This window comes from Chelonia mydas, chromosome 7 (assembly GCF_015237465.2).
Source record: "Chelonia mydas isolate rCheMyd1 chromosome 7, rCheMyd1.pri.v2, whole genome shotgun sequence".
Lineage (NCBI taxonomy): Eukaryota > Metazoa > Chordata > Testudines > Cheloniidae > Chelonia > Chelonia mydas.
In genome coordinates, this window is record NC_057853.1 from 104814973 (window position 1) to 104841562 (window position 26590).

The window sequence follows — 26590 nt, forward strand, 5'->3', positions numbered from 1 at the left end:
CCTTCAGGAGCCAAATTAAAAGAGGTTCACATAAGCCAGTGAGTACAATATGTGGGAAGACAAATTTTTAAAAAGCCTAGCATCCCTTCTGACAAGTGCAAGTTGTGCTTTCAACTGATTGTATGTGCATGTAGTACATACAAATCTGTCCAAAAATCTATGCTTGTTAAGTAATCTGTCTTTAAGCAGATACATTTTGGCCCTAAATTAGTGACAAAAATCAAAATTTTCAAACCTGTGTGTCTGTTGTTAATCACTTAAATCCATATTTAGGCACCTACATGTGTGACCTCATTCAGCAGTGGTTGGACCCACAAACCTGATTGAAGTGACCGGGTGCCCAGCACTTGGGACACTGATTAAGGTGCCTATGTGCATTGATTTAGGTGCCTAGCTTCAGGCACCCAATTTGAATATTTTGTCTTCAAGCAGCAACTCTGGACAAGGCTGAGAATGGCGAACATTCCAATGACAAACATTTATTCCTAATGTTGAGGCTTTGGAATGCTGCTGTTTGTCTTAAGAAAATGTGCCAATAAACAGAGGACAGACTGTTTTTACACTGAATCCAAGAATGTGAAGTGCATTTGTATGGTGTCAGTGCTGAATTCTAACAATGGTATGGCATACTGGGAAAGGAACTGTGTCAACACCACTAGTGAGGGTCTAACAGGACTACAGTAGATAAAATCCAATTATGCACCGTTTAAACAGAGTTACAGGGCAAACCAGTGACAGGGAAGGCTAGCCATACCCCTGAGAAATGGTCAGCACGTAGTATTTACATCTCGGGAAATAGGGCATTTTAGCAGCTATGTCAACAATCCGTGACAGCTAGGGCCCCAAAGAAGTGGTCAGGATACTGTTACCCTTCCCTCTGCTCCCCTCATCGGCTTCCTTGACCCCATGCCTGTGCAGAAAGCCTCTCTACAAACTCACCTTCCCTCTGCTCTTACAGACTCTCCCCATCCAGCTTCCTTCAGCCATCTACAAAGAACCACCTCCACAGCTTGCTCCGTGTAGGAGCCCCAAACATAGACCCATGTGCCCCCTGGCCTGTTTCCTCCTTCTGTGCTAAACAAAGGGTTGAGCAGCAGTGATGGGTAGCGGAGCCAAGCTTGAACCCTCCCAATTACTTTCGTGCATTCCTGCAGATAACGCCAGGAAGGTCCCATGCTCAGCTTTTGTAGAGGGAGAAAAACTGGCCCGTCATAGTCCCTTCCATGCTTGCTTGCTGTTGCCATGTGAAGGGAGGCTTCAGTAGAACTACGTTAACCTGGGCCAGATGCCACCCACTAACAGCGCTCCTCTCCAGTCCTGCTAGAACAGCATCAGCCCCAGTTTGATCCTACTGTACCCAGAGGTCCAAAACTCTGTTGTTACACCAGTGTAAATCGGAACTAATTCCTTGAGTAGGAAGGATTTACATCAGTGCAGAATATTTGGGCCAGTTTTTTTTAAATAGGGACATTATTAGTAGGATTTAGCTCCACTAATTCCTAATTACCACCCATGCCTATAAAGGAGATATCGCAAACAAATGGGAATTTCCATATGTGCATTCGACATTCATTTAAGAAAATTAAATAGAGAGGCAAAGATTTGTTTCATGTCCCATGAATACATGGGGAGCACAAAGAGAAAGTTTAGAGAAAGTGTTTCTAATATAATGCTGAGTCCTAGGCAGCTGTGGCAAACCACCACAGAAAGGAGACAGCCTGGAAATTAGTCAAGCAAAAAGGTTAACGAAAAGCAAGCAAAGTGCATCTGTTCTCACTTTAGAGTCTGCACTGTGGATTAAAGCAATACTGTGACACTGGCAGACCTGGTTCCAATTCATGCCAAGGCCCCTGTGCCTCAACTGAACACTGACAAATGCATAGCAGGAAACCAGTCTGGCTCACCTGTGCGTTAGTGTTGTTAAAACAGGTATTCGGTTTATGAAAATGTGTTTAGTGTTTATGCTTTATGAAATGCATGTATGTTGCTACATGCATTAATCTCACTGTAGCTCATGTTATAAGGCAATAATTAAGTGTTTGCTCTGAAACCAGCCAGGAAAGAAGCATTACCAAGTGTGAAATACTATTTTACCCCAGGAGGTGTTATCTCCTGCCCAAAAAAGGAAGGCCCATAGACACCAGGCAAACCATGTGGAATGTCAGAGGACAAAAGATTTTGTTGACTGCTCCCTCCACACCTGTGGAGAGGAGACGTACACAGGGACGCATCATCAGCTTTGGTGGAAGGGAATAAAAATCCCGGACCAGAAGAAGTAGTAACACTATGCTGCTTGGACTTCCTAAGCAAAAGCAAGGGATCCCCAGCTGCTTAGCTTGGGTTAGCTCTAGAGAACATATACAGCTTGCCATTATAGCAGCTTCTATTACGTTTTGGAACCTAAGACTAAGTCATTGGTGTGTATAGGTTTGCCTGCTTGTAAATAACTCTCACTTCCTTCTTTTAATTAATAAATAATACCTTTATTATTGGACTGGTTAGAAGCATTATCTTTGGTGTAAGATCTAAATTGCAACTGACCGGTGGTGACTGGTCCTTTGGAACTGGTAGAAACCTGAATGATGTTGTGATTTTTGGTATAAGGGATCATCTATCTCAAAGGCAAGTGTGCCTAGGTGGCAAGATAGAATAGAGTACCCAAGGGCAATGTCTGTGACTCCATGTTAAGGCTGTTGCAGTGCTTGGGGGGTTCATACTTGATACTTGGTTGGTGAAATTTAAGTGTAATATTCACAACCAGCTTGGGGTTTGTGTCCTGCTTCTTAACAGTCTGCCTGGAGGTTGGTACTCACCCTCTTGAGCCACTCCAGACAGCTTGGCACAGGAAAATTCATTTTTCTAACATCCCAGATATAGAAAAGCTTACCTTAAAAATGCTAACAGTTAGTTTTTGTTCCATCTGGTTTTCTAGCACTGGTAAGACATTAATCAGTTGTCATCAAAATTGTGGCACCTATGTTCAAAAGACTTGGTGTCATATAAGAAGTGTCTAATGAAAGCCATCAAGCATGTCTTTGATCTGTGATCTATAGGTCAAACACAGACCAGGTTAAAGTTAATGGGTGTATTAACCACCTTTCATTCAGGCTAAATAAAAAGAACTGAATGTCCCTTTGTGGAGTGACAGCTGAAACAAGAGTGAGCCTCTGCCCAAGGCAATGAGCCACATTGCAAGGCTGATCAAAAAATTAAACCATGTGGGCCAAAGGGACTGATTCTCTGGGATGACTGCAAATACAGGAACTAAGGGATTGATTGATTGATTGATTGATTGATTGATTGCAGCTGTGTTTGTGTCTGTGTGTGAGAAAGGCAGAAAGTCATCAGAAAGCAAGAGAAGCAGTGGAGGGTGTGGTCCTGAGAGAAAGCTGAAAGACAATTTTTTGGAGGCACAGTACTCACTAGAAAGATGAACTTGGATTTCTGAATAAGGAAATTGCCTCCTCTTTGTTCCTACTGTATTCAGGGAAACAGGACTTTGTAAATAAACAGGACTGCAACAAAGAAATACCTGACTTGTATCATCTTTCATCTTATAACAGAAACAACCCTGCAAGGCTCCAAATATTGGCTAACCACTCGGGGAAAAAAGGGAAAATAGTACTGTTTTAGATTATGCTCCCCACAGTGGGTGGTGTGGACCAGCCAGTAGGATTGAACAGTTTAAACCATAATGAAAGAACTCCCACATTTTTGCAGAAACACTGTACAAAAGATCAAATAGGCTGCAGATTATAGTTAATGAGGATAACAAATGTTACTAGATGAAACACGAAGTTACAAATTCAGATCTTTGATTGGCATCACAGAAGCACAAGTAACTTGAGGCTTGAAATGACATCAGAATACTAACACTGATATACAGCTGACATCTAACTGTATTAGTACTCTGGGAATAATGATGTAAACATTATAAACTCTGCCACATTTTGTAAAGCAGAATATTTTGTTTGCATTCCTTGTTGTGTGAAAATTATGGGACCCTGTACAAGCAGGAGCAACCCCAAATGAAGTCAGTGGAGCATCACCTATTATGCCAGTGGTGAATTTGATCTGATTATGCTACAATGAAAAGAAAGTAAAGTGTCTCTGGAACAATGGGCCAGTTGATTTGGTTATTAACCAAAGGTTGGTTGCTCTAAAGCAGTTGGGGATATAACCATTTCAAATTTAGATCCAAACTACAGAATGGGAAAGGGTCCACCAGCATGGTAAAATTGCAGGGTTGGAATCTTAGGCCTGGGCTCCACTGGGGCGGGGGTTCGAACTAAGATACGTAACTTCAGCTAGCTGAAGTCGAAGTATCTTAGTTCGACTTACCTGGCCGTCCTCACGGCGGCGAGTCAACTGTGGCGGCTCCCCCATTGACTCCGTTTACTCCTCCTGCCGAGGTGGAGTACAGGCGTCGATTCAGGGATCGATTTATCGCGTCTAGACGAGACGCGATAAATCAATCCCCGATAGATCAATCACTACCCTCTGATCCGGCGGTAGTGAAGACGTGCCCTTAGATTGTGAACTCTTCATGTGTGGTTGTACAGCACAATGGGGCCCTAATCCTGTTTGGGGTGTCTAGGCATGACTAATGCAAACACCCAATGACATAGGATGGTCATATGAATTGTCAAAATTACCAGTTAACTTAAAGATATGTGACAAAGTATTTATAATTATGCTGCGTATCATTCCTCTAGACTAATGCAATATGCATAGTCAGATCATTTGTATTGGTACTCATTTAATTCATTAAAAATAGAGTATATCAGGATTTTTAATGTAATAGGATTAACATGTTCAACATATTTTCCCCTGGTCAATTCAAAGAAAAAGAATATTTAAGTACATAAAAAGGATACAATGAGAATGGCTATTGCAACTCATAAGAAAAGGAAGTCTGACTGATAAAAATACATTTCTAAAAATGCACCAATTGATCACTGTTTGCCAAGTTCAGTTGGTAAGGGCTCTGCTGAATCTAAATTGAATGTGAGATCAATAGCATTAAAAATTATGAAAGAATTAGCATACCAATATAGTCTTTGAAACATCCTGTGTCTGGAACCCACTGTAAAGCTAATAAAAAGGCATGCAAATGACGACTTCTGGGACTCCAGCTCTAGCGGGTGTCTTTTAGATGAGCTAGCAATTAATTATGACTGATAAAATGATAGCTGTACATGTTAAAGGATTTAATGCAAAAGGGATATTTTAGGGAGGAATTAAGTAAATCTACAGGGTGGTAAAACACCATGGGCCTGATCATCCCCTCCTACAGGGAACACCTCAGGATAGGAACTTACCAATTCATTGTGCAGAATCCTAGAATGTAGTTTTACCAAAGGAACAAGGGATATGACTTCCCAATCATGTGGGCATATGGGGGAATCCTGAAGATTTATGCTGTCACTGGCTCTCCACCTGCTCTTTTGCCTTCCTCTCCAACTGGGATAGAGAGTGCTAAGTACAAGTTAGTGTTGCAATGAGCATGCAATTCAGCTGGAATTTCTTTTAAATCATGCTACTGTATGTCACCAACTGTGAGCAGAGGTGCTGGAACAATTTGTATAGTGGGGGTGCTGAGAGCCATTGAACCAAACTGTAAACCCTTAGTTTATATGATGGTGACCACTTCAAGCCAGGGAGTGTGGCAGCACCCCCAGTGCTCCTAGTTCCCAGCCTCTACGACAGTGAATCTTTAAAGTGAACCACATCTGAGTTCAGGTTTCTTTCCAAGCATCTTGCACATCTCTAGGTCTAAGGTTCCACCAGATAGAGCCAAGAGCACTGTGGAGAGTGGCAGTGGTTTTCTCCTCAGGGAGCCTTCCCCAACTGGGTCCTTTCAGGAGTGTAAAGGAGTGGGATTCTGAAGAAAACCTACTCTAAACGAAGAAGTAAACTATGAAGCAGGATGAGGGGAGCAGATCAATATGGTATTTTGATTGGTCTGACTCACTGTCATGACTGCGGAAGGGGAAGAACTATGAAGGACGGAAACAACTTTTTTTTTTCCCCTCTAAAAAAATTGGCTTCTGATAAAAACAAAACTTGTGGGGGAAGTGTTTGCTTCCTTTAAAAAAAAAAATTATTTCTCATGGGAAACTAAAGCTGAAATCTGTCTGATAACTGAAACATCTTGGGATTTGGCAGTTTGGGGCTGAACATTTTTCCGTTTTCAGCTTTTGGGTGAAAACTCCAAATCTTCAACGGAAAGTGATGATGAAATCATTACATTTTGTTCTTATGGTTCATTTTTGGCAAGAAAATACAATTTCTGAGCAGCTCATTTCAATCCTTTCTAAAAGTGCTGTAAAAATCCATTCCTTACATTTAAATCTGAGTGAAATAGTTAAATTCTTATACAAATCAGGGGATTAGGTCCACAGGCAAACATCTAGAGAAGCTCCTTTGAAATCACACAAGTTTCTCTGGATTTACACCAGCATAGCCAAAATCAAAATGTGTCTCTGGGAATATAACAACAATACTAAAACTAATCTTCTAAAGAAGAGATAACTAAGACCTCTTTCTGGGTTCAGCAATAGAATTTGTTCCAGCTAAGGCACACTTTAAAGATGGATAACACCAGAAGCAATTTTTTGTTGTTGATTTATTCACACAGTATTGTAAGTCCCATGGGCAGATAGTAATTAGACATGCCCCCCTTATGGAGAAATTTATTTGTCAAGAATAATATATTTAAATAAGGGCAATGCTTCCGTGTTATCAGTCTCTGCAAACTTTAGCCCTATCACATTACTATTAATAAGTTTCAGTCCCCATCAGCAGTAGATTTACTAGGCCAGAATTCTAGAAAATAGCATGAAAAAATACGTATTCACTTGTTTGCCTGATTGGCGCATGCAGTGTTTGCAATGTGCATGCAGTTGCGCCAGTTTCAGAAAAACCACACGTAACTGCTCGCATACAATAGTGTACAACAAATGTGAAAATTATATATTCATTTGCTGTGACATTACAACATGATGTAATTTAGATTTTTAAAAATTTTTCCTATGTTATTTTATTTACTTAAACGTTAATTATAAATGCAATTATTAACATGCATGGCTCTATTAGCATTGTACCGGCTTCATAATGTGAATTGATATAATTCACTTTAAAGGAGGAATAGTGAAACTGACTGTATACAAATTACTGACAAATGCCCCAAAACAAATAAATTGGTAAAATGGAATAAAGATTATTTTCTTGTAATCTCAGTTGTAGTAACTACAGTACATTAAAAAAAAAAAAAAAAAAATCAGACTCTGATTTTAATTAGACGATGCATCTAATACATAATGAAAAATATACATTTTTATTTTGTTTCTCTCTATATATTCAAGTGTCTTTAAGGACCTGAAAAAAGGCTCACAAAAATCAAGCACATTTAGCACAAATGACAAGTTTTCCTTACAGAGGCTGAGATTCCAAAACTGCATTGACACTGGCAAAATTGATCCCCTTAATTTTTCATTGTCGGAATCTGAAATGCAGAAAAGACTCAGATGTTTGTCAGCTAAGCCTGCACTACGCTAGGCTAAATGAAATGGTGGCAAAATGCTTGAATCTTGCCTTCACTAGATCTTCCACTGTTGCAACTACTGGTGTAGCTGCACTGGTAGTGAAAGTACTCAGTGCAAGCAAGGACTCACAGTCTGTTCTATTTGTGAGGCTATTGATTTCAGTGGCAGATAAGAGCATGCTGATAGGGCAGGATGACAGGGTAGACTCCACCATGCAGATCTAGGGGAAGAATTTTGCACCAAGGTACAAAAATCACCCATAATTCTATTGTTCTAGAGTAACCAATCTGTGGCCACCTAGCACTTCATGGGCCAAATCCATATTTGGTCAAAAAACACCCCACAAACAACAAATCTCCGGTGGAAGTTTACCTACATAAAGGCTCAGTAAACACTCAGGATTTGGGTCAGTGGACATTTTACTTGGGCAAAATCTATGCAGGAACTTGGGAATTTGGCCTCCCAGATTCTTGCTATATTACACAGCATGGCCACTTACAAGTTCACAGCACCAGTGGGGATATAACTTAAATCCTCCTGCTCCAAAGCACAAGTCCCCTACCTAGCTAAAGGAGAATATGGATCAGTTATTTCTGATTCTGTCTCACAGAGAACAGTGGTATACCTACTACCCATCATATTACAGAACCCAGGTATTTTCTGGATCTCCAAATAGTAGGTGACCCTACACAGATCCCAATTCTACACTGAGTTTTGGATTGGCAGACTTCTGCATCCCACTCCACAGAGGCCAACTGGAATTCACCCACACTTCTCATTAAAGGATTGTTCTTGTACACATCACATAAAGTAAGTGCAGCAACACTTAAGAACAGAGTAAGCCAGATGCAGAGTGTCCTCCTTATTTCTTTATTGCCATGCTTTTTGTGAGTTAAGGCTGATAATTAATATTGTTTGACCATTCTTTGTGGATGGATTAATTAGTGTAATGCCAGATTCATTTTCACACTGCTGAATGTATGTTAAAAGCAAAGACATATCATATACTGCCTGAGGGGATCTGTAAAATACACAGTAATAACTAGGAAACAGAGGGCTACCGCTCACCCTTTTGTCCATGGCTGTATACTGATAAATGGGTTTAAGACTGAGATCGGAGTTACACAAACACTCACTAGATACGGCTTCTTTCCAACTATAAAAATACATCTAATATATACCCCAAAGAGCCCACCTCTGAAGAAAATGGTGGGGAAATGCTGCTGAATTTCAAGTTGCAAAGAAGAACCATCTAAAATTCCACATATTACATTTTATGAACAACTGCCACAAAAATCCTGCTCTCTGGAATCAATTTTTATTTTACAGTAGGGGTTGTTTCACATCCTCCAACACAGGGCTCAAGACATCCTCCGACAAGGATCAATCCTATAGGTCCATCTCACATACACACATGTACACCTGCCTGACTTCAATGAGAGTTCATGCATAGAATGCCTGCAGAATCGGTCCCCTAACCCTAAGGACCTCACTATTTCCCAGTCCTCATACAAAACGCCAGTTAGATACTGCATTTTGTCTACAATCTTTCTGGTGAAATACTAGACAGGGCACACCGTCAGATTTGTCAGTGTTACTCCATAATTTTCAGGAGTGGTATCTATTTAGCAACACCAACCATCCTGCAACCTGGGGCTGAGTATGTTCTGCACACATCACCCATTGTTCTTGTTAGCCCAGTAAGCAAGTGACCAGAAACACGACCCAAAAGCTCAGGGATTTTTCACACCCCTGAGCCAGCAAGTTAGAGCACTATACAATGTAAGCGTAGCCAAGCTGTCAGTAACACCAAGGTTTTGCTGTTTTACATTTGTATATCCACTTTGTAATTTCCATCTCATTTGCTCAGTATACTTGTCAAACTGAACAGAATGATCCATACTTTCTAAAAGGGTCAAACTCACTCATGGGGTGTGTGTGTGTCTTTTTTGATTGCTTTAGACATTGTAATCAAAGCCAGAGAGGAATGAAAAGTAATCTTTGATTCTAGAATTATTTTTGTTGGTGATTCTAAATGAGGGAGGCATACAATGTGAAGAGGATACAGCTTGATTCTGTTGAAGCAAGTCATCCTCTAAGGCCTGAGAAAAGCAGAAAACTAGCTTTCACTACAGCACCAAGTGAACCTAACCTGCTTCTGTAACATCCCTGTCAAGTCCTGTGTGTAACTCCAATGAAGTATTCTTACCACTTCCCAGGGAAGCTTTATGAAAACAGCCTTTCAAAGCCAATAATGGGGGAGCAGGGACATACTGTAAAAGTAACAAAGTTCTTCCAAGGATCTGTTGGTTTCAGATAGATGATGTGCTACAACAATTCAAATTAATTCTATGAAAATTGGTCTGACCTGATCACAACTTGATCTAATTGTGACCTCTACAATATGTGTTTAACTACTGATAACACTGGTACAGATACCAGGGATGAGGCAAGATGGAGGTACCCTAATACCCAGCTCCTCAACATAATCTGATTCTCTAGGATTATGAAAAGGAAAATTGGAATTATGGGGTTTGGAAAGAGAGACCATTCCAGTTATATACTTGATACACTGCTCACCATGTAGTCAAATCCTGAGCTTACTAAAATCAGTGACTTCATCCCTTATACTTGATCTCACTTAAAACCGCTCTCTTTTTGGATAAATAAACTTGGCTTTTTTTTAAATCACAAATCAGACACAGCACTGGGTTGATTTAAAGTGATTTAAAGTAACTCTGGGTAAAGCAACAAGTTGCCGTTTTTTTCACTCTTTAAAGGAGCAATGGATCTTATTACTCCTCTGACTGTTCCAGGAGAGGGCTCAACAATTCAGGGTAGATGGTTCTGGGGAAAATCAGCACTGGGGTGGGGGTCACTTGGCTAGTAGTAACCAAGGCTGGTGTAGACCAGAGTGTGACTGTGGTGTAACAAGCAGGCTGAGTTGGAGTCTGAGTTGCTGAACCAAGGTTGCTCAACACGAAGTCACTCAGTGCATGCTTATTTCCTGGCTGGGAGCATCCAGACAGGGAGGACCAGCAGCAGAGCATTTTAAGGCATTCAGGGCTACAGGACAAGCGGTGACATAACCTCTCACTGAATTGAATTGCACCCCAGACTCTGACAGGTATATCTTACTAGTTCATGCCAGATGATGCCGAGCACAGCCACTATCCTGTCCTGGACCTGAACATACACAGTTCATCAGAAAAGCAATTGCTGAATCCAACTTCAAAATGCAAAATCTGGCTTAGTAACTCAATTCACTAACACTAGATCTAAAAGGATGTGCAACATCAGAACAACCACCACTGACGCAATCCAAGCTCCCTCTCCTGGCCTTTGTGAATAGTGCATATAGGAGCAAAACAAGATAGTTGTATACCTCTTTCTAAAAGCTACCAGCCGGACACGCATATCTGGAAAACATTTCAAAATTATTGCATATATTCTGAAGCAGGGAACACCCAAGACAGAAGTTGGATAAAATGCATCATTACACAATACCTCTTTATTTCCTTTGTCAATCCCTCACTGTCTTGAACAAGCGATTCTACATCATTAGCTGGTGTAGGAGCCAAGGATGCATCCTCAGGAACATATGTAACAGGGTTCTCAACTTCTTTGCAGCTACCAGGCTGGGAAGCGCTGCAAAACAATTCAATTATTATAAATAACAACCTCTGCAAAATGTAATCAATGCCAAGAAGTTTTCAACAACATTTGCAAATTACCCTTGAGACACTAGCTTACTGTCAGACTGATTTGTTACGAGTCTGCCATGTTTTCTTTTCCCACATATAGAGCCCAGAATAAATAAATAGCTAATAGCTACTATCTATCTACTTGGCAGTTCGCTGTGTAGTGTCTTTATGCAATGATCTCAAATCACTTTGCAAACCATAATTAAGCCCCACAACACCCCCAAGAGGTCGAGAGCTTAGCAGTTTGTCATTTCCAATCCTAAAAAACAATAGTAAAGTTTTCTTTCTTGAAACATTCAATATGCTGAAGAACTAAATGAATTCTCACTATAAAAACATTAGGGTTAGAGATCTGCGGTATCGTTTTAATACCGAGCAACTGCCACCATATTGCTAAGTCTCACAGCGTTGAGTTTAGAATACATATGAGATTTCAGTTCATGAATTTCAGAATAGGTAAAATACATTTTTTAAAAAGTCAACAGGGGTGTTTCAAGGATGAGGGTGATGGCACGAAAGTCATTTTGGTAATGGAGTGGCCCTCTCCTGACTATATCAAGAAAAATACTGGTGATAAGTTACAGCTGCAGTTTTGGCAGGGTGTCTTTTGTTTTAAATGATGAGCCACAGGACAGTGAAAAGGACAAAGGACCTTTAAGAACAGCAGAAACAGGCATGACACCAGAGACAAAACATCACTGTTGTCTTTATTCCATTTTCGAGCAATCAGAACAGGAATGTGGTGGTACAACAGTGAACACCTTTGAATATAAGTGTTGCGATAATGGAGACAAACTTTGTCCAGCTGTCCAAATTTTTCAAAATGGTCTCTTTTTTTTTAAATCTACGGTGGGGAGGAAGGGAGCCTGGCATTTAAACCATGAAAGAATGAAGTTTTCAATTAGGATATCTTCAAATACTTGGTCCAATATGTAATGTCTCCAGAGGGGGGGGGAGGAATAGCTCAGTGGTTTGAGCATTGGCGGTTTAGGGTTGTGAGTTCAATCCTTGAGGGGGCCATTTAGGGATCTGGGGCAAAAATTGGGGATTGGTCCTGCTTTGAGCTGGGGGTTGGACTAGATGACCTCCTGAGGTCCCTTCCAACCCTGATATTCTATGATTCTATGAAATAGGCTTTCACCCACTGCATTTGCACCCACAAAGAATGGATGCAAAGGTGACTGGAATGCTGATAGGTAGCCCTCTGTGGATACAAAATTTGTATGCGCGTCTGATGCTCAAACAAGGTCCGCGGCTATCTGCGTCCCTGGATATAAAATGTGTATCTGCAGATATAAAATTTGGATCCACATCCATCCGTGATCCGCAAACATGATCCGCAGAGATCTGCATCTATGGATGCAGACACCCACAGATATAAAGCAGATATCCAGAGATTCGCAGGGCTCTACTGATATGTGGGAGACAGCCTTCCTCCTCAACTAGAACAACTTCCACGAAACCCCACCTGGCAACAGATGTCTCAACTTTGCAACTTACAAAACTCAGGAAGGGACGAGCAGTGCATGTGCAAAACCCGCACAGCAGGTTCTGTTAACAAGAGAGAAGACCACGATTTGGCAGACAAATGCGTCTGCAGTGTCATAAAAACAAAACCATTAACCAAATGCAAAAATTAAAAAGAATGCGTCAGGCTGTATAAAATGAACAGCAATACAACCAGCCAGAACATGCTGTTGTAACATAAATAAAAATCCCCTGCCCTCTTTGCTCATAGACTTCCTTTCTGCTCCATGCTGTGCTGTCCACTGAATGCATCCGATGAAGTGAGCTGTAGCTCACAAAAGCTTATGCTCAAATAAATTTGTTCGTCTCTAAGGTGCCACAAGTCCTCCTTTTCTTTTTGCGAATACAGGCTAACACGGCTGCTACTCTGAAACCTAACCCATCCTGTGTCTCCAGAACAGGCTCCCTGCCATCTGTTAATAATTTTAACCATTTAGTAACTACACTCTTTTCTGCCTTTGTCTGCAAATGATTATTCTAATGCAGAAACACTAAACTCCAAAAGATTTTTTTAAAGTAATTATGGTTCTTGTAAGAAAACACCCAGTGTAAGAACAAATATTGGTACAGATCAAACCAAACCAGGATATTAAGTGACGGAAACCAAGTAAAAAGCCATGGGCAACAACACAGATCATTTCACACTATTCTCTTTAGGTAAGCAGAGCATGCTTTTGTGGCTTACAGGACTCTCTAGTCTCCTGTCATGCGTGCATGTGTGTATATGTATTAAAGTGGCAAGATCTGCGGTCACTTTGATCTCTTCTGGGAGTAAGTTTCACATTTTGAAAGAAACAAGCTATTTCCTTTTTCATTTACTATTTTCCCCTTAGCTAAAAATTGCCTTTGTCCTTATATAGTAATAATGTCAAATATATACAGCAGTCGGTATGACTATATAGGGTTGCACCAAAACTAGAGGAAAATACTAAAAGCAAAAAATAAACTGCCAAAAATAAGTGACCATCGAACATCTGTTAGGAGTGTAAACAGAGCATCACAAAAGGAAACAAATGCACAAGGAGGCTAGTCAAGACAGGAACACACCAAATATAGATACAATTTATGAGGTGTTTTTTATTACATGTATACCCTCCAAAATACTGCAAGAATATTCTGAAATAAAGGCACACCAGTGAACTGCTTATAACACTACTCTCTCTCTCTCTTTTTCACACACACACACACACACACACACACACACTTACTTTTTGATTCTCTCCCACCAACATTCCTTTAAATCTGCACATAAAAGAGAAACTTTTACCATGGAAACATATTTTGTCTACTGTCATTTCTAATGTGTTTCAAAATGAAACTAGCCGCCAAAACTGATTTTATAATAGGGATGGTTTACTTTGTATGGGCTATGACCTAAGCCATGATTATAAAAACAATTTTCAAACCCTTCACATTTAGACAGCACTTCGCATTTTTCAAAATATTATATAAAACATGGCTAAATTCCCACAATGACCATGTGGGGCTGGTAACTATATTGGGCTCAGTTCATTGGTTGTGTACATGATGCCAGAGTGATTTCGATACAGACAAAATAATCACTCGGGGCGTGGAAGTGGGATGAAGTGCTGCTAACATGGGTGTGCAATTCACTGCTTGTGTAACTGGCTGAACCACCCATAGTTGGGTTCGGGCCAGAGGGAATGTGGTGTGTGCAAAGTGAGACCTGTCTGCCATTACTAGCTGTTCCACTCATGCAGCAATGATGTCAGGGTGACTGAACTCAGGGTATGGCTACATTGCAGCTGGGAGCAAGCCTCCCAGTCTGGGTATACAGACTTGTGCTACCTCCACTCAAATTACCAAGCTAAATACAACAGTGTGGACATTGTGGCATGGGCAGTGGCTCGAGTGAGCCATGGGAGCTTGGACCCCAGGAGTCGGGCAGTCCTGGACTCCGGTGGCTAGCCTGAGGGGCCACTTGTGCTGCAACATTCACCCTGCTGTATTTAGCAAGCTAACCTGAGTGAAGCTGGAGCTAGTGAGAGTCTGCCTACCCGAGAGGGCTGGATGGCTCACTCCCAGCTGCAGTACAGACATACCTTCAGCATCTAAAGCAAAGCAGGTTCCCTCAACCTTCCAGTTTGACCATGGTGCAACTCTGACTTTCAGGCAGTATCTGCACCAGTTCACATCCCCAAATTTGCAGTGCCTACGTTAGAACTCAACAGTCATTACTGAAACAGGATTCAGTATAAAACTGTTTTATTCTCAAAGCAAATTGGCAGCATACCCACTACGCCTAGCTAAGACACCACCAGAGACACCAGCTGGCCACTGTAGCACCCAGAGCTTTTTAAACTCCTGCCTCCACAATCATTAACCTACTGAGCCGAGCTCATCAGAAATCAAACATTTTTCAAACTCAGGGTTTTTTGTAAAAAAAAAAAAAATTAATTTTGAACAAAACTTCCTGACTGTCTCTATTGCTAGATTCCCCTGTTCCTGCAGAGCTTGCAGTGAGGAACAATCCCCAAGAGGCCTCTGCTGTGTGGGCATATTATGCAGTTAGGCCACACCTACTTCCCTATATAACAGTGCTGCCCTTAGTATATTTTAATACCACCACCATAGATGAACGTCACTCACATTTCATGCCCTCGCGGATGCCTGATTCCCATGCAGAGTGAGTTTCCACACTAGGAACTCAATTTGACACAACATCCCTGACTAACATCCCTATTTCGCAGATGAGAAGACTGAGGTAGAGAGATTAATTGATCTTTTCTGAGGCCTCACAGCGAGTCATAGGCTGGCTTAGAGCAACCGATTTCCTAGCTCCCGTAGCTGAGCTCCATAATTTCACTTGCCTTTTAATATTTTTAAATACTTACTGTGGATTTTGTATCCATTCTTCTCCCCTTGCTCATCTTGAGCAACTGAGCTGGATGCTGGGAAACACCATGGGAGAAGGAACTTTCCTCCTCAAGCTGTGAAGCAACAGTGATGCAGGTCTGCAGCTGCCACACCAATTTAACGGCTAGGGCAGAAGCTCTCTTTAGTAGGTAGAAAAGCCTAGAGGATCTTCATAGAATCAAATCCCTTGGTCTGTCTCTCTGGGCTCTGTACCATACAGGGGATATCCCTGGCCTCCCCAGCCCTCTCCAAATTCTTTCCTTCCCTATGCACAGTGGCACTGTTGCTACAAAGACCTTTTGCACTTTCACAGTGGGAGGAAGGTTTGCCCTTGAATTAGTAAATACAGCCAAACTATTTTCTCATGCAGCGTGTTTACTCATGTTTTCTCATGCAGTATGTGGACTGGGCGGGGGAAGGAGGGCTGTTTTATGTCTGAAATGGAAATGGCTTGGCAGAACAGTTGGTGAACTCATTACCTATTTAGTGTTAAGACACTACTCTATGGATCTGGTAAATAAAACCCACTTACATGGACCAGACCATGTGGTGCTCTCTCTGATCAATATGTTATCACTGGAGGTGGGTGGGGGCGAAAGCTGCCCTCAAGGGCCAAAACAAAGATATAATTTCTTGACTGGACAGATGGAGGGACAGTATCTGATCTCATATTACACACTGCCATCTGGAAGACATTAAGCACAAACTGACCCCTCCTTTATATGCTTCATTATTTTTCCTGTCAAAGTGCACTCTATCTGAATTCTAAGACATCCCTTATGGGTACACATACACATGGAAGCAAAAGAAACTATGTATAAGTAACCCCAAAAGGTGCTTTGTAATTTGCTTTTATTGCCGCTGAAGTGGAATAGCATTGAGCCATCTGTGTTGCAATGCACTACGTTTTGATCAGAATAATGAGGGGTAGGAGGCAGACACTGTGCGTATGTGCACTGAAAAAACTTTTCAAAGTAATATCAAAAAGCAACTGTGGAATAATTCTATACAAAATGCTGTAAAAGCAACAGCAGTAAGTGGCTATGTTAGGCTAAATAAACAAGCATATATTATGCATAACAGAGGGTGTGGGAAGGTGAGACACCACTAAATGATAAATGTAACAAACATTTTGCTCCACTGTTTTAAACATCCTCCTTGGTCAAGAAGCACCTGATTCTGATCTTATTTACACCAGTTTTAAATCCAGAGTAATCCTGTTCACTTTAATGATATTGTTTGTTTATACCAGTGTAAGATTTTTACTCTTGTTAGGAGATCTGCCTTGCTTTTGTTTGTTTGGAATGGGAGCTTAAGAAGTGAGCTCTAGCCACACTGAGCTTGAACACTCTTCTTCCAGGTGTACAGGTGACATTCAGAGAAGTTATAGCAGATCTATCGCCATGACACTGCAAAGTGCCCAGGCAAGACAAATTCATTGTTAGCAAATAGCAGGGAATGAAAGTTGCCAAGAATAACAGGCAAACAGGTATGAAGAAGATAACTTGGCTTTGATTTCTAAGTTCATCTTTGTTCTTATTTTCTCTTCTTATTAATCAATCTTAACAAGAACCAACCTGTGCAGTGATTTTTTAAGAACACTGAGTTTATTAAAGTTCTCTGGTTACAGGTTCACTGTAATTGCTCAGTGTGTTACTCACCTGCCTTTTAATGCACTTTGACAAATGGACTGAAGGGACTTCTAGTTTCATTCTAAATACTTCTATCCCCAATTGCTATTTTGTTACCTCCTGCAACCATGTGTGGTGAATCACTGCTGATATCCTTGCACCTTCCACAGTGACATTATACGGAGATCAAAGTCTAGCCCAATTTAAACTGATCCCTACACACTGTACTCCGCAGCAGAAAATTTGCACAGCTACCCAGCATAGATTGGGGCAATCACAAATAATTATAGTATTAAGCAATAATACTCTTATTAAATAATGTTAACCATGAAAAAGTCTGTGGCAGAAACTTCTGGGAAAAAATGAGAAAAATCAATCTAACATCAAACAATGGTTTCCCACCTCACCCCTCCACGTCAAAAATCTTATTAAACTATTTCACACAGTTAACCTTAAACTTGTTTCAGAGTAGCAGCCATGTTAGTCTGTATTCGCAAAAAGAAAAGGAGTACTAGTGGCACCTTAGAGACTAACCAATTTATTTGAGCATAAGCTTTTGTGAGCTACAAACTTAGTGTTCATCCACCGCTAAAGGGTCCCCCCCAGCCTAAGTGGGGGATCCACAGGACCTGGAAGCCAAGTGATTTCAGGGGACAACTAATAAAACAACAGGAACAGGAGTGCGGACAAAGTGTCAAACAAAGGGAACCTGACGGGGACACCGAGCAGAGAACGCCGGACAGCGCCCACTGCTCCTCGAAGGCGTCAAGGGAGTCAGTGGACGCCACCCAGAGGAACTCTTCCCAGATGCATGAATGGACGGAGGATCGGAAATAGGCCCCACAGTCACAGGAGTCTCCATTGGCCAACCTCCTCTCCCTGGTTTTATAGATGGCCAGTTTAGTCAGGGCCAGGACGAGGTTGACCAGGAGGGCCCGTGGCTTTGTGGGGCCATGGATAGAGAGTGCGTAGATAAGGAGGTGAGGGGAAAAGTGTAGCCAGAAACGTAACTAAATATTTGTGAGGCGCCAGAATAGGGGCTGCAACTTGGTGCACTCCAAGTAAATGTGCGCCAGGGTCTCTCTTGTGCCGCAGAAGGGGCAGGTGTCCGGGACAGGGGTACACCAAATACACGCCCGTACTCACAGCCCTGTGAAGGAGCTGCCAACTGATATCCCCGGCGGGCCTCGGGACCAGGCTGGAGTATAGGCTGGCCCACGGGGTTCCTCACCCTCTAAAGGTGGCAGGAGGTCCCGCCAGTTTGTGTCGGGGCAGAACGCGAGGTTGAGGACGTGAAGGGTGTGGAGCACGAGCATGTATAGATGTTTCCTTGGCACAGTCTGGAAACGAATCAGCTGCAAGTTGTGCAGCCGGCTCACAGTGAAGGGGCGGGGGCACAGGTTGGGTCCACGGGGCAGGGGCCCAATGAAAAGGTCCGGAGGGCCTGGGGTGGAGGGTGGGTGGGGCGTGCCCTCTCGCAGGACCCGGTCGAGGTAGGCCCGAGAAGCAGGCGGTAAAGCAGCCCTCACCTCCTGAAGTATGAGCCAGGGAGTACGAGGTCTGGAGAGCCCCATGCGCCGAGCGAGTGTCAGGAGATCCAGCCAGTCTCCCCGGTTGTAGTCCAGGAGGTCTCCGACTCTGGTGACTTCTGCCAGGACCAGCTTCTGGCGCACCGAGCGGGACTCCGCCACCTGCACACGGAGCTGGGGGTTGTGTAGCAGGGGCTCTGCGAGGAGATCTGCCCCCTCGGTGGCCACCACTGACCTGGTCCCCGAGAACCGTTTCCAGGTCCGGAGGAGGTTCTGGTAGAAGACCGGCAGCCCGGAGAGGAAGACAGACATACCTCTGACTCCTGGGAGCTCATGAGGTTTGAAAGAAGCTAATAATGAAGATACCATAGGAGATTGCTCTTCCTGAATGCTTTCTAAAATAACAGCTAGTTGGCACTGTAGATCTGTCTGATTGTCTCTGTAGGAGCACAAACTAAACATCCACCCAAAGGCAGCACAATTTAGATTGTGTTCAAAAGACCATTTGTAGATGCTGCTGAAACTGCTGGTGTAACCCTTTCTTATTCCTCTGCTGTCAGAAAGAAGTGCATAGCTTCAACTCATTAACAGTTCATTCTCTTTCTAACAGGCTCATCATTACGGCAGAAATTCAGAATCATAATGATGAGGACGCCTCCATTGGTGTAAACAGTAACCAATTACATTTATAAAAGAGCTATCAATGAAATCTGCATATTAATTAAAACCTTGCAGTGACAGCAGGAAGAAATCACTAACTTCTCATCCTTATCTCCCCAAAAACATATGCTAATTACCCTCAAGTTGTTAGGAAGCGTTTTGTTTAACCTGAACAACAAGCCTACTGGCACCTTAAAGACTACAGAGTAACATGGCTACCCCTCTGATACTTTGTTTAACCTGCCTCTTTTCAACCTCAGTTCTCCCTATTGTGAATTGAAGTAATATAATATTTGAAATAGCAGCGGGGGGGAAAAAAAGGTTAAATTTTCAAAAGTGCCTAAGTGGTTTAGGAGCCTAGCCCCTGGTCTACACTAAAGGCAAGGCAGCTTATGTTGACCTAACTATGTAAGTGTTTACACTAAAATTTCACTCCTGCCGACGTAACACCCACTACATTGACTTAACTCCACCTCCACAAGGTGTAGAGCCAAGATCGATGTAGTTACGTCAATGCAGTGTCAGTGCAGACACTGCATGGCTTACATTGACTGTTGCTGCCTTTCAGAAGCTGTCCCACAATGCCCCACACTGAAAGGTCAATCAGTGCAAGCACTTCTGGTGAGGAGGCGCGCTGCCAACACAAGGAGCAAATCAAGAACACGCACAAGCGGTGAAATTACTGCAGCGGCTGTATGCCGACGTAAGTCAGGTCGACTTAATTTTGTAGTGTAGGCATGCTCTTCGTCCCATGTTCAAAATTATTACGCAGTTAGAAGCCTAAAACTCATTGGCTGTAGATTCCTTAGGGCCTAAGTCACTTTTGAAAATGACTTATATGTTTAAGAAAATTTAACCCTAAAACTACATCTACTGTTGCAAGTTTAAAACATGAACTGCTATGCCTCAGACCTTCCTTCCTTGAAAATCCAACTGCAAACAATATTGGTAAGAGCAACAGTAATCTGCTCACATCACTAAAAAAGCAGCGTATAATAAAAACGGGAATTTCCAATCCACTCCAAATAACTAACTTTGTTAATATCAGCATCATTCCAGCAAAGAATCTGGCAAATTTAAATATTAGGAGAAAAGGTCTAAACATGAACGGCCAACTCACCTTGTGCTGAGAAAAAGGTGTAAGTTAATAAAGGTATAAATTGCATTTGCCTGTGCCACCAGCCTCTGCTGTGCCCCAGGGGGATTTACTCCCCCGGGGACGGGATATGCCACCTTTCCTTGCAGATTCTGTCTGAGGGGGCAGCTTGAAATTCTGGCATAGATTCTACAGGAGCTTCAGTGACAGACTGCCAAGAAGAGGCACGGAAACAGCATATCATTTGGCCGCACTAGACACACCCCATCCCAAAACCAGTGCCACTTATTTCTTAGCTAGTGCCCTTCGTGACACAAGGAAGTTTACAGTTGCTTTCTATCCCCATGACTGTAATGAGTCCCTTACTGTACCTTGCTGCAGTCAGCTCAGCGGCACCCAGAGGAGCAGCATTTTCACAAGGCAGAGAATCAGCTAACAGTTGTTTGGAAGAATCAGTGGAAGAAGCCAATTTTATGGCATCACCTGGCACAAGAGAACTGTATAAAAAAGAAGAGAGATGGAAAAATGACACAGTTAGAGGTCTTTGTAGAATTACAATTGCTTTTAATCCCTACATCTGGAGACACTGTTTAGCATAGGTAGTCTATAGCAACCTTACGTATATGTTTCCATGTGCATTACCTAATGCAGGGAAAGAGCTTTTTTTAAATATCACCTATGTGCATGGCTCAACCGTCTAGTCTTTGGGTGTGCACATGCCTGTTTGAAGTCAACAGGACTTTGGCCTACATAAAGACTGCCTCACTGTATAATAGCGAGGCAATGCCAGTTTTGCTTACAATGTTAAGAATGCATGGGAAAATAAACTGGTGTTTGACACTAGAAATGGCAAGATTTCCTTATGCTGAGATTCATAAGAATTTTTTTCAAACTAGCAAGGCAGAGCTGCACAAGCAAGGGTGAGGAGGGGTTGTGGTGTAGTGGCAGCACTAGGAGAAACTGAATCAGCCAGAATTCCTCCCGGAGCTCCCAGGGAGTGAACACTGTAGCAGCAGCTCCAGCCATCCTTGCAATGGGTACAAAGCCCACTCTCTCCCCACACTGCTACCAATTCCATTAGCTGCTGGAGCAAGGGTGGGTGAACTACAGCACGTGGGCTGGATCCAGCCCGTCAGGGTTTTGGATTCGGCCTGCAGGATTGCCACTGCCGTGGCACCGTGGGCCCTGCACCGCTCCCAGAAGTGACCAACACCACATCCCTGCGGCCCCTGGGGGTGAGGGGGGCAGAGGGCTCCGTGCGCTGCCCTCGCCTGCAGGCACAGCACCCGCAGCTCCCATTGGCTGGGAATGGGGAACCGCAGCCAATGGGAGCTTCAGGGGAGGTACCTGCAGGTGAGAGCAGTGCACGGAGCCCTCTGCTCCCCCTCTCCTCCAGGGGTCGCAGGGACGTGGTGACGGCCGCTCCCAGGAGCGGTGCGGTGTGGGGCCAGGGAGCCTGTCTTAGTCCCGCTGCCACCCTGGAGCCACTCCAGGTAAGTGGCGCCGGGCTGGAATCCGCACCCTGAACTCCTCCTGCATCCCAACCCCCTGCCCTGAGCCTGAACCCTTCCTGCACCCAAATCCCCTGCCACACCCCTCCTGCACCCCAACCCTCTCCCGAGCCCCAACGCACCCTGCCCTGAGCCCCCTCCTGCACTCTGCACCCCCTCCTGCACCCGAATCACCTGCCCTGAGCCCCATCGTACATCCCACACGCCCTCCCACACCCCATACTCCCTCCTACACCCCAACCCCCTGCTCTGCATTCATTGCCCTGCATGCAATTCTCCACCCAGATGTGGCCCTCGGACCAAAAAGTTTTCCCACCCCTGTGCTGGAGGGAGATCAACTCTGGTCACTTCATACTTTGTTTTCTGGTCACCTCAGGACTGTGCCTGGCTGCCGCAAAGCGGCACAGAACATGGAGGGCTCCTTCTGCCATTGTCCCACATCCTCTTGCATATCACAGAATATACAAATGTAAGGCTGGAAGGTACCTCTAGAGGTCATCTAGTCGCACTGAGGCAGAACCAAGTATACCTACATATACTGAGTATATCCATGCACAGCAGGACACAATCTGGATCTAAAATCTTGTTGACACTTTCTGGTGTGTAAGTGCTGAGTGGATGGATCAAAGTAATGTTATATACCAAACACATTATCAAATCCATTAGGAAAGAGTCTTCTCTGAGAAAGCTATTTCTGGGAAGTCACCAGAGTCACTGTACCGCCACAAACCACAAGAGAGCAACGCCCTTGGAATTTATTGTGGAGTCCTTTTGCCCAGATCCTCTAAAGGTATTTAGGCACCTAACTTCCATTGATATCAATGGGAGTTAGGATAAATATAATTGAGGATCTGGGCCATAAAGACCAAAACCTTGGAGATGCCAAGTAACTCCAACACCCATTGAAGTCAATGGGAATTTCAGATGTTCAGTAATACTTACAATTTGGCCCTAAACTGAGGCCTCCAGTTACACATTTGGGCACTGAGAATTGGTTCCTGAACAAGAGTACCTAAGGTCTACACTACAGACCTTACAGTGGCACAGCTGTACCGCAGCAGCTGCACCACTGTAAGGTGTCCATGTAGCTGCTCTGTGCCAACAGGAGAGAGCTCTCCTGTGGGCATAATTAAACCACCCCCAACGAGCAGCGATAATTATGTCAGCGTGAGAGCATTTCCTGCCAACACAGTGCTGTCCCCACTGGCACTTTTGCCAGTGAAACTTACGTTGGCCATGGGGGTAACACCCTCCGACTGACAGAAGTTTTTCCGACAAAAGTGCAAGTGCAGACATAGCCTAAGTTTTAAGTTGGGCTCCCTATTTCTGACCCAGTTCTGCTCTCTGAAACATGTCCATATTACTCCCATTGATATCAAGTGAATAGAAGCTGTGTGCATGCTGATTCGGCCAGAATCTGATGCTAGGAAAAGGGTATGAACCTACATGTAATAGCTGGAAGATGACCATGTGGATCGATATAATTCCAAATGCTCATATTTCACACCAAAAAACAAACTTGACAAATGTTTTACCACTAGACTGTTCCTTCCTTAGATAAGCTGAGATCTAGCTTCTAAACGAGATACTGTACAGTAGTACAGTTTAGTTTAAAAGGACACAACAAGGAGTTAAACTGCACTGTAATGATGCAATATTATATTGGCAATATCCAAAAGTTACTATCTGAACATATCATTATTTTCATCTATTTTTAACCAAAACGTAAAGTAACATACTCACATGAGAAAAATAATTCATAAAACTTTTTTTTTTTTAAAGTCCTTACAATTGCATCCCTTACTGAGCTAGTGTTTTCTTCTATTTTTCATTTCCTATAGTACTTATGGTCACATTCTGAAACCATTCATGTTGTGTAAACAGAGAACCCACAATAACTTCAGTGGAGTGTTCCTCAATTTACACCGACGCCAAGGAGAACAGAAGTGACCCACTGTGCTGAACTAAATTTCAAAATGACAACCTACCACATTTGCCTGTTTTTGAAAGGTGTAATATTACTTTTATGCAACTATTGGTAGAAAGCTAGATGAACAAAAGTCCTCATTATCCCAGGTTAACATCACCTCAGGGATCAGCTCTTGGAAGGAAATGTTTTGCCAAGATGTTGTAGATTACAAAGTTTTCTAGTTTGGTTGATAGAGTGTCTTTGCCTTTATTGAAAAAGGGGGTATATCTTTTTATTAATAAAATGGAGCTTGACCTTGAGTGTCATCTCTGCAGCTGGTCATAGGCCATTTCTTAAATCTGTGTTTTACAATTTTTTAAAAACTGAGCCCCATCCAGAAAAGTGAAACCAGCTGCACCTCTGCTACAAGCCTGCTAAGTGCTGGGCTATCAAAGCACTAAACATCTTAATTTACATCTTTATGTCCCTCAGTTAGTTCTAGAGGTCCCGCCCTTAAACACGCTTTGGAAAATGCGGGTGCAGAGCTTCTTAATAGGATGATACTTCCTCTCCTTTCTTACATACTTTGATGTGCCATAGTATAGTTAACATTGTTGACATTTAAACTATCATCATTGGTATCCATGTTAGCACCTATTGAAGTGAATGTCATCAGACCTCAGAACCACTATTTTAGGCTCTTTGGAAACTCAGGCCGATGTGTCTTCATTCGTTATACTTGCCTTACATTTTAAATGTTTGCTTTGGCAATGGTAACAGGGCTTTGTTTATTTTTTAAATGAAAGCTGAACCTCTGGAGAACAACTGGGAGGTCTGTGTGTGGTCCCCCATCCAACCTCACCACCTCATCTTTTGCACAATCCCAAGGTGGAGCATCTTCCCTTTTGGGAAACACTCCCTTCAAAGGGACTTTAAGTATTCACGAAGTGTGCAAGTTTAACTAATTAGCTCACCATTGTACACTGCTTTGTGGTATAAAAAGCTATGTAAGTGTTGAGTATTATTATAATTATTGACAACACAGTCACGAATAGTCTTCTGTAGATACACAGAAAAGTACAGCACAGGTCATGGCTCTGAAAACTTCCCAACCTTGCCATGCTGATGTACCTTCATCTGCCATAACCTGGAAGGACCAACTGTAGAGGTAAGAAGCAGATTACATTTCCATTCTCATTCAGTCATTTGCATCTCTTTGATTCTGACAACAGACACCTATCCCCCTCGCAACAGGAGACCAAGAATTTGTCTACAGTGGCACTTTACAGCGCTGCAACTTTCTCCCTCAGGGGGTGTGAAAAAAATACCCCCGAGTGCTGCAAGTTTCAAGTTGGAAGCTGTGCTGGTAGCTATTCCCCTCGTGGAGGTGGGGTTTTTTAGAGAGAGCTCTCTCCCAGCGCTGTGCCGCAGCTACACAAGCCACATTAAAGGGCTTTAACATTGCCGGTGAAGACGTGCCCCAAATCTTTTCACACAGGTCACAAACTGTACAACTTGAAACCCATTTTGAAACAGAAAAGATGGTAGCGAAGCAGTTTATTACTAAAGCCACTCTACTAGACACCGGCCTAATAATAAAGGGAACTCAAAAAAGTGTTCCATCTAGTTCCACAACAGAAATTATTTTAAATCAGAGCTATATTAGCCTAATACACGCCTTTCAGATTACCACCACCACAAGTCCCCCACAGTACTAAGAAGTTTTTCAGGACAATTTTATCTCAGCATAAACTCTGCATAGGGTGATCAGTAAGGCCTCTTTTCATTCCACTGACTGAGTTCTGGGTCGAGTGGAATCTATTAAAGAGATCTACTAAAAATTACTTCCAAATTCTCCTTATGGCTAGCATGACTGAAATATTTTTCAAAGGAAAAATACTTCACAGTTTAACAACCAGCTGCTTAATAACAGCTGCAACTAGCACACTATAAATTCAGTCAAAAGACCAAAGGACTCAGTTTGCAATCAGTATGTCACCCGGCTAAGCCTTCTATCAACAAGTGTCCTTGGTCTCTCATGTTTCACAGTTTTAATCTTAAGGTATCTGCTTGGCCTTGAGGAGATGCATTTTCAAATCATTGCTAGGGAGGCACATACATAAAGTCACTAATGAAGAAAAGGAGTACTTGTGGCACCTTAGAGACTAACCAATTTATATGAGCATGAGCTTTCGTGAGCTACAGCTCACTTCATCGGATGCACTAATGAGTCTCTCAGATGAAGTTTGCCCCAATTTCCTGATGTGCATTAAATATAAATGAATAGTGAATAACGGCATGCATATGTGATATTTCTTCTATTTGAGAGACTAAAGTCCTGCTTTAATTAAAAAAAAAAAGCAGCTGATTTTGACACAGGTAAAATTTTGTTTTTTAAATAGGTAAAAGCAAGGCTTAAGTGGTTTGCTGACACGTGACAATGAGTGCTAGCAGGGATGAGCTGACTCATCAGGGATGATTATAGCTTTGCTTACAAAATTAGGGCTAAATATTGTCTTGGATCCATGTACAAGTCTCCCATTGTTATCCACAGTATCTGTATCCTGAACCAGGGGTGCCCAACCTATGGCCCATGGGC

The 26590-nt window shown here is 42.7% G+C and overlaps 1 protein-coding gene across 3 annotated transcripts in view; it reads right to left on the reverse strand.

Annotated features, from left to right (window-relative positions):
• TACC2 (transforming acidic coiled-coil containing protein 2) overlaps positions 1-26590 on the reverse strand; it is a 181944-nt gene that overhangs the window by 92805 nt on the left and 62549 nt on the right. For all 3 annotated transcript variants that reach the window (XM_037903765.2, XM_043551361.1, XM_043551362.1), the window contains 2 exons: positions 20943-21068; positions 11055-11195 (listed from right to left, as the gene is read on the reverse strand). In XM_037903765.2, coding sequence (XP_037759693.2) covers positions 11055-11195; positions 20943-21068 — 267 coding nt within the window. The remainder of the gene's footprint in view (positions 1-11054; positions 11196-20942; positions 21069-26590) is intronic.